Source organism: Ornithorhynchus anatinus, chromosome 20 (genome assembly GCF_004115215.2).
Source record: "Ornithorhynchus anatinus isolate Pmale09 chromosome 20, mOrnAna1.pri.v4, whole genome shotgun sequence".
Classification (NCBI taxonomy): domain Eukaryota; kingdom Metazoa; phylum Chordata; class Mammalia; order Monotremata; family Ornithorhynchidae; genus Ornithorhynchus; species Ornithorhynchus anatinus.
The window spans coordinates 19,579,854-19,593,399 of record NC_041747.1 but is presented as its reverse complement, the minus strand read 5'-3'; the positions used below and the strand labels follow the sequence as shown (position 1 = coordinate 19,593,399).

The 13,546-nt window shown below is 43.6% G+C and overlaps 1 protein-coding gene across 1 annotated transcript in view; it reads right to left on the bottom strand.

Annotated features, from left to right (window-relative positions):
- GUCY1A2 (guanylate cyclase 1 soluble subunit alpha 2) overlaps positions 1 to 13,546 on the bottom strand; it is a 149,526-nt gene that overhangs the window by 13,226 nt on the left and 122,754 nt on the right. Inside the window, exon 6 of the mRNA XM_029048284.1 lies at positions 13,127 to 13,270. Within this exon, the coding sequence (XP_028904117.1) occupies positions 13,127 to 13,270 (144 nt within the window). The remainder of the gene's footprint in view (positions 1 to 13,126; positions 13,271 to 13,546) is intronic.

Sequence of the window (13,546 nt, the reverse complement as noted above, 5' to 3'; positions counted from 1 at the left end):
GACTGTACTGTACTCTCCCAAGTGCTTAGTACAGTGCTCTGCACACAGTAAGTGCTCAATAAATATCATAAATAAATAAATAAATATCCCCCGATGAGTCCGTAAGCCCGTCAAAGGGCAGGGACTGTCTCTGTTACCGATTTCTACATTCCAAGAGCTTAGTACAGTGCTCTGCACATAGTAAGCGCTCAATAAATACTATTGAATGAATCGTGGATTGATTGATTTCACAGCTACGCTGCATCACCTTAACACGTACCTCAGGGTCCCTTTAGACAACTTTCCAATTTTCCCAGGATAATGACGACGGTAACGATGGTACTTGTTAAGTGCTTACTATGTATCAAGCACTGTTTTAAGCACTGGGGTTGATGCAAGCTAATCAGGTTGGGCACAGTTCCTGTCCCACATAGAGCTTCATTTTTCAAATGAGGTAACTGAGGCACAGTGAAGTGAAATGACTTACTCAAGGTCACCCAGCAGACCAGGGGCAGAACAGGGATTAGAACCCAGGTCCTTCTGATTCCCAGGCCAGCGCTCTTTCCAGAAGCATTAATGATCAAAAGCGGTGAGGTCGCAGCCTCGTCCCCAACCCGTCTCCCCAAACCCACCCTCTCCCCGTCCCTTTCCATTGGGCCGGTGCCCCTGGGCCTCGGTTTATCCCCCCGACCCGGCCCCTTTCTCCTACTCCCAGAGGTTCCCCCATTTGTTTGGGCTGGATTCCTGCTTCTCCCATAAACTGCCCCCTCCCAGGAGAAGCAGCGCGGCCTAGTGGATGGACCACACAGGCCTGGGAGTCAGAAGGACCCAGGTTCTAATCCCGCTCCGCTCCCCGTCTTCTGTTTGATCTTGGGCAAGTCATTCTACTTCTCCGTGCCTCAATTACCTCATCTGTAAAATAGGCATTGAGACTGTAAGCCCCCCGTGGGACATGGAATGTGCCCGACCCAGTTAGTTTGCATCTAACCCAGCACTTAGAACAGTGTCTGTCACACAGTAAGCGCTTAACAAATTCCACTAAAGAAAATTTCAAGAAGGAAGGAAAGTATTTCAGTATCTCCTGGCTCTCAATTAGGATCAGGACCCCGTCCGGGGACCTTTTGAACGTCCTACTTCCCAAACCTGTCAGCTGAATGCCGTCATTCATTCAATCGTATTTCTTGAGCGCTTACTGTGTGCAGAGCCCTGTACTAAGCGCTTGGAATGCTCAGTTCGGACAGGTAGAGAAGATCCCTGCCCAGCGACGGGCTCACGGATACACAAGGTGGTTTAAGGCAGCAAATGATTGGGGTGAAACTTGACACAAAGGAGCAGAATTGGGAACAAGACAGACCTTCACATTGAATTCACAGACCCTAAAAGAATAGTGAACGGAGAATCAACTTGAGTGTTGATTTTTCGAAAACTACTGGTAGAAAACTACTAAGTAGTCCGGCAGCCCTACGAAATTCCCCGGAGTTGATCCTGTAATCAAACAGTGGCACTGAGAATTTACTGTGTGCCGGACGCTGAATTAAGCACTTGGGAAACTGCAATATAACAGAGTTGGTGGGTGCGCTCTTTACCCAAGAGGAGCGACATTCAATCGGTGGTATTTATTGAGCATTGTGCGCAGAACGCTGTACTAAGCGCTTGGGAGATTATAATGCAACAGAATCGGTAGACACGTCCCTTGCCCACAAGGAGCTTGCAGTCTGCTTGAGAACATCACAGAGGGTAAGGAAGCTGTTTCCAGACTCTGCTTCTAGACTTTAGGGAAAATCTGAGGTACAAGAGAAACCACCAAGACTTGAGGCCGTCAGTCAGAAGGTTCTGCATGTTGATGACAGCCCTCTTGAAGCTCACACGAAAGGAAGCTGGAAAAAACTATAAAGATGCTTCTTGTTTTCCCCCTCCCAGAAGCAGAGGATAGAGGATGGGCCTGAGCGTCAGGAGGACCTGGATTCTAACCCGGACTCCGCCACTTGTCTGCTCGTGCAAGTGACCGTGGGCAAGCCACTTAACCTCGCCCTGCCTCAGTTACCTCATCAGGAAAATGGGGGTTAAGATTGTGAGCCCCATGTAGGACAGGAAGTGTGTCCAACCTAATAAACTTGTATCTATCTAAGCACTTACCCAGAGTCTGGTACATGATGAGTGTTTAACAAAATACGGTTAAAAAGAGAGATTATGAACTTCTCCGCAGCACTAGGAGAAAACACCGAATTATTGATGAGCTTGAAGAAAACCCAGGTCACAATCTCAGAATGAATGTAAACTAGCCTGTTCTCCCTCCTTCTTAGACTGAGAGCCCCATTTGGGATATGACAGGTATTCGTCTGAGCTGATTAACTCGTATCTAACTATTATCTAGTATTATAAACAGTATGTCTATTAACTTGTACCCCTGCATTTAGAAAAATGCTTTTTTTTAAAAAAAAAGGTATTTATTAAGAGCTTATTATGTGCCAAATATTGTTCTAAGCATTGGGGTAGATATAAGATAATCAGGCCAGATATGGTCCCTGAACTATTTAGGGCTCACAATCTAAATAGGTGAGAGTAGGACTTAATCCCCATTTTACAGATGAGGAAGCTGAGGCAAGAGAAATTAAATTACTTGCCCAAGGCCACACAGCAAGCAAGCGGCAGAGCACATGGTAAGAGTTTAATAAATACAATCATCATCATCATCAGACTTTAAATAACTCCTGCCCAATCAGAAGGATTTTTCACCAATATCTGGCCCAATTCAAATTGATCTGACTCTAAAACTGACAATTTTACTTTAATTGGTACACATGGTGATCACAATGAAATACAATTTCCATTCTCGGTAGAATGTAACATGATTTTCCCTATGAAAGAATGAAAGTGTAAAAGATGACAATTGCCAAATTTATAAAACTGCAACAAATATATGACATGTAGCACAGTGGTGTACCCGGAACACAATAAGACTGGAGAAATGGGGAGTGGAGAAGAAAAATTAATAATAATAATGTTGGTATTTGTTAAGCACTTACTATGTGCAGAGCACTGTTCTAAGCGCTGTGGTAGACACAGGGGAATCAGGTTGTCCCACGTGGGGTTCACAGTCTTCATCCCCATTTTACAGATGAGGGAACTGAGGCACAGAGAAGTTAAGTGACTTGCCCACAGTCACACAGCTGACAAGCACACAGCTGACAAGTGGCAGAGCTGGGATTTGAACTCATGACCTCTGACTCCAAAGCCCGGGCTCTTTCCACTCCTCATCACAACCAACCCTGTCTTATAATGTTTTATTGCTGTTTTTACATCTGTGTATGCGCTGTTGCTCATATAATCAGGGAAAATTCTGATGTTTATACTGCTTCACAGAGTCTGACTCAAGGCTCCATACGGAGATCCAACCTCTAGCTGATCGATCCCATGGAGATATAGTAGCATAAATATAACAAAACGCTTGTCTTTGCAGAACACTGGAATTCTCATCCTGTCGACAATTGTTGATGCAACCAGTGTCATTTGTCCTGAGTTATCAGATTCTGCAATCACTTAAATCTAAATTTAATATTAGCTTCGATGAACGTGTCATTAGTCTTGGAGAGTATCTGTATTCTGAGATGAATCACTAGTGTTTCAGAGATTGATAATTTTAAGCAAAGGATTTGAGTCACTATATATCAATAGCTCTTCAACTACACTTAGCTACTAAATGTGCATGCAAACATTCTAGGCAATTGTATAGAGTTTATAGAGGGGGTGAAAAGAAAGTAAATATACAACTTCAAAGATTATTAAAAAAACCAGCCTTCAGACCCTCTTCCACATGGAAATTCATTTCCGACTCTTCTCTCCTCATGATCCACAGAACCCTGGGCTAGAGTTAAGATCAATCAGTCAATCAGTCATATTTATTGAGCAGTTACTGTGTGCAGAGCACTGTACTAAGCGCTTGGAACAGTATAACGTAACAGAGTTGGAAGACATGTTCCCTGCCCACAAGGAGCTTACAATTATTAATTAAGGGATTACAATCTTAACCGAAATTCTTGTGCAGCATGACTTAGTGAGGCTGCGGTCAAACGGTTGATCGATAAGAACACGAACAACAAAAACGAATTTACTCCTTTCTCTGGATCCGTATAACACTTTCACCGTTTTATTTCTATGGCATATAATAATAATGTTGGTATTTGTTAAGCGCTTGCTATGTGCCGAGCACTGTTCTAAGCGCTGGGGTAGACACCATATACCACCAAGCGCCACAGCACTTTTATGAAAGACTTTATTTTAGCTCAGAAACAATATTCATCAAAAAATTCCTTTCATTTTCCATTAAACCTGTTCGGTTCTGAAGACAGGAACATTTCTTTCGTTTCATTTCTTTCTTTCCCCTGTAGACAGATTTTTCAGGTGTCTAAAACCAATGAACAACATCAGCCTTGTTTGGCTCTCCCATCAATCAGGTTTTCAGCCACAGAATAAAAATCAGTTACTCTTATGAAGTCTGACTTTTGGGGATGAATTTTTTTTCCACTCAGAAATTTAATCATACAATTCCTATTTAAATGAAAAAATGACGCCTGGTTAATTCCCTCCTTGTGCCATTGAATATTTATCCAGGAACAGTCCGCTGAATACTAATCCCTTTATTTGGGGACAGTCTGTACTGACTACAGAGCAGAAGAAGCTATGAGGATTAATTTAGCCAACAGTAAAACTGGCAATTCGCTAACTGAGACGCCATAAAGAGTGAGGAGACTAAAAATCCGGTGTTGCTGACTTAGAAGCAATAGGTGATTTAAGACCATAATGAAACACAACCTCAAAACCATGTGATATAACTAGGATCTGCTGGGAGATACCTGAGGAAGACAGAACAGCCTGGTATACAACTTTAGGAAGTATTGCCTTCCATGAGTTCCGAATTCTAGAAGATCGGGAGACCAGATTGGGTGCGTATTAAAAATGGAAAACCTCTCAGAATCGTTAAAGATTATCCACAGACTAGCCCATGGAATGCATTATTGGATGTGCTAAGGTCTTTTTAACCACACCCATAAGTATGGATTGGACAGAACCATCGGCGTTGTCCCGCTTGAATACAGTGATATGGGTGTAATAGAGTGGCCGAGCGATAAAATTCACATTCAGTCTATAATTGATTTAGGGATTAGTTTGCTCAGTGCCAGAAGAAGATCTTGTGCACGCCTGAAGGAGATCTCGGCTTTACCCCAAATCAAGACAAGACCAGGAGGAGACGATGCAAGATTATTAGAAAAAATCCATTCGCAATATAATAACGTTGGTATTCGTTAAGCGCTGACTCTGTGCAGAGCACTGTTCTAAGCGCTGGGGGAGATACAGGGTAATCAGGTCGTCCCACCTGAGGCTCACAGTTAATCCCCATTTTACAGATGAGATAACTGAGGCACAGAAAAGTTAAGTGGCTTGCCCACAGTCACACAGCTGACAAGTGGCAGGGCCGGGAGTCGAACGCATCACCTCTGACTCCGAAGCCCAGGCCCTTTCCACTGAGCCGCGCTGCTTCCCCCATGGATATCTTGGCATTCTATGAAAAAGCATAAATTTAGTTCCTCCAGAATTCAGGGTCCAGAGATTTTTTTTTAAAGGGGTCTGAAGAAGTTTCAAAAGGTCTGACTATAAACTGTTCGACAGTGTTCTGCACAGAGTAAACACTCAATAAATATGATCGAATGAATAGATGAATGATGAGAATAACGCTGGGTAACTTTCTGGTGGGGCAAATCGACAAAAGGGACATTATTGGGGGATTTTCTAGGACTCTGCGTAACTTTCTCCAAGTTTGTGTGTGCCTTTGAAGAGGATATCTAGAGGGCAGAGAAACTAACCTAGTACAACATCCAACACAGTAACCGCGCAAACCCAGGTGCTGAGAAAATATTATTATACAGAATCAATTACTGTTTCCAAGAGCAAAAAGTTATTTTTCAGCAACTGCTCAGATTTCAAGATTTGGAATGCATCAAATATAGGACACAGCGATCTACCCTCCATATGCACCTCAATTATTCTCTTGGAATGATTTGAAACTACTGACAAATGTGAGAAAAATGCAAAAACTTTCACACCTAAGAAAAAGCTTCAGCTATTTTCTAAAAAGTGTTTGTGGTGGGAGAGGAGAGAGGAGGACATGAGAATGGAAAAGTGCGGTCATTTTTCAGGACTTTCCATGTTCCATTTAAAAAGTTATTAAAACTCTTCTGCCCTGGAAGAGGTCACTAAGGACCAAAGGGGAAAATTCTTCCTTGCTGTCCCAAATTCTCCTGCGATTAGTAAGTCAAGATTCATTACAAGCACAGTTTGGAGAACGACACAAGGCGCCTCATAAACTTGGAGGAAAACAAAGGTTGGAATAAATAGTGCTTTCAGTTGTTATCTGGGATCCAACAAAACTGATAAATATTTTGAATCTAGATGGAATCATCCCTTCCAGGAGGTCCAAATATTTTTCTAAATTTTAATCATAATCAGGCACTGGCAACAAAGTCAAGTTAAATTCTTCTCCCTCTTTTGTAAGAGCAAAGAATACCCTTTTAAGGCTATGTCTACCCTAAGAAGAATAGAGGTAGTCGTATTTATTGAGCACCTACTATGTGCAGAGCTAGGGATCGTGTGCTGGGAAATGAAATACACAGATGAGGTAAAGTCACAGTCCCCGCAAACGTAAGGAGCTCAAAATCTAAGAATCAGGGGGTGGAGATGGAGACAAGACTGGCAACCTACATATAGAGAAAGCTGAAACACAAGTCAAAGATGATGATAAATATGAAAGAAGTAGGATTTGGGACTCCTTCTGGTTCAGACCCATGTGACAGGAATTCTTCAAATTGAATTTTTTTTCCTAACCTGACTCTTACTACTAAATTATTTGGTGAATTGTGAATGATCCTTTTGGTCAAGGGGGACGTCACCAAATTCCTTGGAGAAATAATCAATCCGCTGATTTTTTGTCCGCGTGGCCTCAAGTGCACGAGGCTAAAATTGATCTGTAGTGAAAGGAATTTGGAACTTTGCTCCCCCAAAGACCCAGGGCAAACGTCCTGCTTCACTGAAGCAGATAATTGCACCCACCAAGCGGGCGAAGGCTAGATCACAGAGCTGGGAATCGGAAAGTCACGGGTTACAGTCCCGGCTCTGCCACCCGTCTGCTGGGTGACCTTGGACAAGTCGCTTCACTTCCCTGGGCCTCGGTTACCTCATCTGTAAAATGGGGATTGAGACTGAGCCCCACATGAGACAGGGACTGTGTCCAACCCGATCTGCTCGTATCCACCCCAGCACCTAGTACAGTGCCTGGTACCTAATAAGCCCTAAACAAACACCAAAGAAAAAAATGAGTATGGTTTCCCAGCTGAATCTTCCCACTTGACCAAATTTTATTTCAAATGTGTGCATCTTTGAAAATTCAGCTAGGGCTCCTTACAAATCTGGATTTGGGGATGTAAATGTATTCACAGCAAATAACTATTCATCCAGAAGCTCCAGATTATGGATATGTATTTCTGGTTGGTGCATTTGCTCTCTGGGAGTACAAATAAATTGGGTAAACTAGAACATGAACCTTTTTTTAAAAAAAGAAACAACTTCCAAATGCAACAACTGCCTCCAGGTTCTAGAACCTGGGTGTCAGATTTGCATCGAGTACTAAAAGAAATTTTTCTCTCTCTCTCTCCCTCCCTCCCTCCCTCCTTCCCTCTGTCTCCCTCCCTTTTCCTCTCCCTCTTTTAGACACTCCCTTTTTCTCTCCTTGTGCCTGTTTCTGGGGTTTCCCCCAATTACCTGGTTTTAGAAGCTGAGTGGACTAGTGGAAAGAGCATTGGTCTGGAAGTCAGAGGGCGTGGGTTCTAATCCCAGCTCCATCACATGTCTGCTGTGTGACCCCGGGGAAGTCACTTCACTTCTCTGGGCCTCAGTTACCTCATCTGTAAAGTGGGGGTTAAGACCGTGAACTCCCTGTGGGAGAGGGACTGTGTCCGACCTGATTACTTCGTATCTACCCCAGTGCTTAGAACAGTGCTTGGCACACAGTAAGTGCTTAACAAATGCCACAGTTATTACCACTACCTTGATTTCTACTAATAAGAGAATATGACAAAAGGAAAGAGACTTCTTTTGTTTTATTGTCCGTCTCCCCCTTCTAGACTGTGAGCCCGTTGTTGGGTAGGGATTGGCTCTATCTGTTGCCGAACTGTACTTTCCAAGCGCTTAGTACAGAGCCCTGCACGTAGCAAGCGCTCAATAAATACGACTGAATGAATGAATGAAGGAGAATCACACGATGTTGGTTGAAGAAAAAATGGGTAAGAAAAAATGGGACGGGAAGACATCCCGAAAGGGTATTAGAGTGGGCAAAAGTTGGACCTCTTGAGATAGGGAAGTCCTTCCCAGGCGGTAGGGATACAGGCCCCCATCACTGTTAAAATATACACACACACGCACATACATGAACAAACACACATACGATACGATTAATAATAATAATATTAATGATTATGTTGGTATTTGTTAAGCCCTTACTCTGTGCAGAGCACTGTTCTAAGCGCTGGGGGAGATACAGGGTCATCAGGCGGTTCCACATGAGGCTCCCAGTCTTCATCCCCATTTTGCGGATGAGGGAACTGAGGCCCAGTGAAGTGACTTGCAACACAGTCACACAGCTGACAAGTGGCAGAGGTGGGAATCGAACCCATGACCCCGGACTCCCAAGCCCGGGCTCTTTCCACTGAGCGACGCTGCTTCTCTATTACAAGATCAGGGAATCAAGCAATCTTTCATCGGTCTTTGCCACCAACAAACCGCTCGACTTGGGAGAGTACGACAGAGTAATTAGGCACTGCCTTTTAGGAGTTCATAAGGTAGCGGGGAGGGAAGGTGGGAGAAATGCAGAATACGTGATGTTTCTTCATCCTTCTCATCGTCGTCATCAATGGTATCTATTTAATAATAATGATGATAATTGTGGTCTTTGTCAAGTGCTTACTATGTGCCAGGCACCGAACTAAGCGCTGGGGTAACACAGGGTGAAGTCATTTGCTCAAGGACGCAAAACAGATAACTGGCGGAGCTGGGATTAGAACCCGGTTCCTTCTGACTCCCAGCCCGGGCTCTTTCCAAGGTCACGCTGCTTCTATTGAGTGCTTACTATGTGAAGAACACTGTACTAAGCACTTGGGAGAGTACAGTGAAACGGAACTGGCACACACAGTTCCCCGCCTACAGCGAGCTCACAGTCTAGAGGGAAGTTTTTATCTGTAAAGAGGCGACAGGGCAAGTCCTATTTACATCAGTACCCAGGGAAGCAGGGTGGCTCAGTGGAAAGAGCCCGGGCTTCGGAGTCAGAGGTCATGGGTTCGACTCCCGGATCTGCCACTTGTCAGCTGTGTGACCGTGGGCGAGTCACTTGACTTCTCTGTGCCTCAGTTACCTCATCTGGAAAATGGGGATTAACTGTGAGCCTCATGTGGGACGACCTGATTGTCCTGTATCTACCCCGGCGCTTAGAACAGTGCTCTGCACATAGTAAGCGCTTAACAAATACCAACATTGCTACCCATCCTCTAAGTTGCTTATTTAAAATAATATTTGTTAAGCGCTATGTGCCAGGCACTGTACTAAGCGCTGGGGTAGGTTAATCCATCAACCAGATTTATTGGGCGCTTATAATGTGCAGAACACTGTACTAAGTGCTTGGGAGAGCCCAAGATAACAATATTATAGAGTTGGTAGACACACTTCCTGCCTACAACAAATTTACAGTCCAGATACAAGGTAAGTTGACTAGTGGAGATTGGAGCGTGCGAAATCAAGGCTACGACACAGACACAAAAGTGTCCAGGAACGATCCTCGTTCCGGGAAACTTTCCTGTTGAGAATTTCATCGACCATCCACCTTAAAATCGGAAGAAATGATTCAGATCATTAAGCAATCACTTTTTTCCGTTTCTAAACCAATTCTTAGGCTATAATTTTAGAGGGACGGGTTGGGCATTGTAATATTTCCAGAGATGAAATCTCATAAATACTTAAAACGCCACCATCAAGTTTGCCTCATAAAAGAAACGGCTATGAAAGATGTAGACTCATTAGAAGAAAATAATTTTAGAAGCTTAAACAAAAAAGCCAAAAGGCTGTTGGCTCATTACAGAAATGACAGTTTAATGATTTGCGAATGACTGTAGCCTGTGTAATTTCTGTTAGCCGGTTACAGTTTGGGGCTGAGATGTATGAATTTCTTAGGAATATTCAAAACATTGCACTCATTTGCAATTGAAACTGAGCACAATAGTCTTTGAATACAATTACACAGTATTTTTCAAATCTGTTTCGTGGCTCAGTGGAAAGAGCCCGGGCTTGGGAGTCGGAGGTCATGGGTTCGAATCCCGCCCCTGCCACTTGTCAGCTGTGTGACTGTGGGCAAGTCACTTCACTTTTCTGTGCCTCAGTTACCTCATCTGTAAAATGGGGAATTAAGACTGTAAGCCTCACGTGGGACAACCTGATCACCCTGTATCTACCCCAGCGCTTAGAACAGTGCTCTGCACATAGTAAGCGCTTAACAAATACCAACATTATTATTATTACTTTTTGAAATGTGCTGCTATCTGAACTCCTGAAGTTTATTTGAATTCAAATGTTCCCGTGATGAAATGTGAAGAAAATAGATGGTAAAGAACTAGAGATTGGAAATAAAAAGTTACACACTGGGATTTAGCGGCAAAACTGCCCCTTAACCGAACTTCTTTGGAAACATAAAAATACGTGGTTTTTTCCTCTAAGGTATACCTTTCAAATGTATTCTGCTTTCTGAGTAAGAAATGTATTCATATATTCGAGTATTACTAAATGATAGTCATGACTTTTTATTTGAATGTTCCAGAAATGGAATCCAATCTAACACCCTTGAATAGTGATGTTTCTATTTAGCATATTCAGACAAAAGTTGAAATAATTAAAAGCACTAAAATGAAACACATTCTGTTTTGTTAAAAGACAAGCAAATTTACCAGTTAATGGTGGGGGGGAGAAATGGGGCCCAAATCAGGGTAGTATTAAGGTGGCACATTGGCTTTTTTAAGGGAATATTTCAAGTAGTTTTAGGATCTCCAAAACGTGACCAGTAAGAAAACTTACCTTTTTGTTTTATTTTACACCACGAGGTTGTAAGATCCTTGGGAAAAGGAATCCTCTCTACCAACTCTATTGCACTGTACTCTCCCAAGGGCTTTCACAATGCTGTTTTGCACACGTTTAGCACACAATATTTAAAAAGAATTAAAAAGTGATTCGAAAAGAGCCGGAATTGTGCCATTCATCTTGGTTTAAGACAACTAATGATTCCATATGAATACTAGTCTATTGCACATTGATCTTATTATACTGGGAGATACAATTAACCACAGAATTTAGAAGCATTCTCATGTCAATGAAAAGCTCACATAAAAACAAACTAAACAAGATACAGACGGCAACTATAGAAATTAGAAATGAGAGCAATCTTATTTGGTCATTTCAACATTTGAATTTCCTTTCTAATTTCTCGTTCGATTTCACTCCCTTGATTGAGGCCTGATTCCTTTCTTGATTTAACTGTGGGATGCAGCTGTGTGGCGTCAGAGCTTTGTAATGTAAAAGGAGTGAAATATTGACGGATATTTAAGAAACCCCAATTCCCAAGATTTTGTCTTCCTATAATCCATGTCTGCTTTGAAAAAGCTTAAATCAAAAAAGAACGCCCATTGAGGAGATAAAAAAGATATAGAAAACGATCCACAGGTAAGACTGCCCAGATGGGAGACTTAAAAATGTTAGGGTTGCTCAGGCTGTTTGCCAAATAATAATTATAACTGTGGTTTGTTAGGCACTTTCTATGTGTTCTAAGCACTGGGGTGGATACAAGCAAATCAGGTTGGACACAGCCCCTGTCCCTCATGGGGCTCACAGCCTCAATCCCCATTTTAGAGATGAGGTAACTGAGGCACATAGACGTTAATATATATGTTAATATAATTTTAATATAATTTAATTCATTTTATATATATATTGATATTTGCTAGGCTCTTGCTACGTGCTAGGCACCGTACTAAGCTCTGGGGTAGACGCAATCTAATTAGTCCGGACACAGTCCACGTTTCACAATCTAATTAGTTTGGACACAGTCCATGTTTCACTTGGGGCTCTCAGTCTTAATCCCGATTTGACAGACGAGGTAACTAAAGCACAGGTAAGTGAAGTGACTCGCCCAAAGTCATCCAGCAGACAAGTGGCAGATCCGAAATTAGAACCCAGGCCCTTCTGACTCCCAGGTTTACTGCGTGGAAATTTTATTTACTAAAATACAATTAAAATTTAAAATTACTAAAATAAAATCATTTATTTTTATTGCTTTCCAAAGGAATGGAAAACAATTTTTGCGGGGGGGGGGGTCTCAAGACTTTGGCCTAGTGGAGAGAGCGAGGGGCTGGGAGTCAGAGGACCTGGGTTCTAATCCCAGTTCCTACACTTGTCTGCTGTGTGACCTTGGGCAAGTCACTTCGCTTCTCTGGGCCTCAGTTCCCTCATCTGGAAAATGGGGATGAAGACTGGGAGCCCCATGTGGGACAGACTAGTCCGTAAGCTCATTGCGGGCAGGGAATGTGTCCGTTGATTGTTATTTTGTACTCTCCCAAGCGCTTAGAACAGCGCTCCGCACACAGTAAGAGCTGAATAAATACGACTGAATGAACGAGTGACAGGGACGGTGTCACATGATTAGCTCCAACCTACTCCGGTGTTTTGAGCAGTAAGCGCTTAATAGATACCACTTGAGAAGCAGTGTGCCTCCGTGGGAAGAGCCTGCGCTTGGGAGCCAGACGTCACGGGTTCTAATCCCCGCTCCGCCACTTGTCTGGGCGAGTCACTTCTCTGGGCCTCAGTTGCTTCCTCCGTAAAACGGGGACGAAGACTGGGAGCCCCATACGGGACAACCCGATTACCTGGATTCTACCCCGGCGCTTAGAACGGTGCTCGGCACATAGTAAGCCCTTCACAGATCCGTCATTATCATTATTAATAACAACACAAGGGAGTCGGTAGACACGGGAAGCGCTCAACGAATGCCATCGCCTCGGCGCGTTACCTGAATGGGTCTTCCGTCGGGCGTCAGCACCTCCTCTGACAGCTCCATCATCTTCAGTGCCATCAGGGCAATGGGCTTGGCATGACAAAGGCTCTTCCTGTGGAGTCCTGCTGCCACGCAATACGCATCCCCTATCGTCTCCACCTGCGGCAGACAGATCGGACGCAAAGTGTGAGACCCACGCCAACCGTCACTCATCTGCCAGGGCCGGCGCTTGCTGGAAGGGGACCGGCCAAACTTCCAGGAAGGAAGCGATTAGCCGGCCGAGGGTGATGACCCCGGACTCTCACCCATTCGGTAGCATTCACTGAGCGCTTACTATGTGCGGAGCACCGGACTAAGCGCTTGGAACGGACAGGTCGGTAACAGATAGAGACGGTCCCCGCCCTTTGACGGGCTCACGGTCTCATCGGGGGAGAC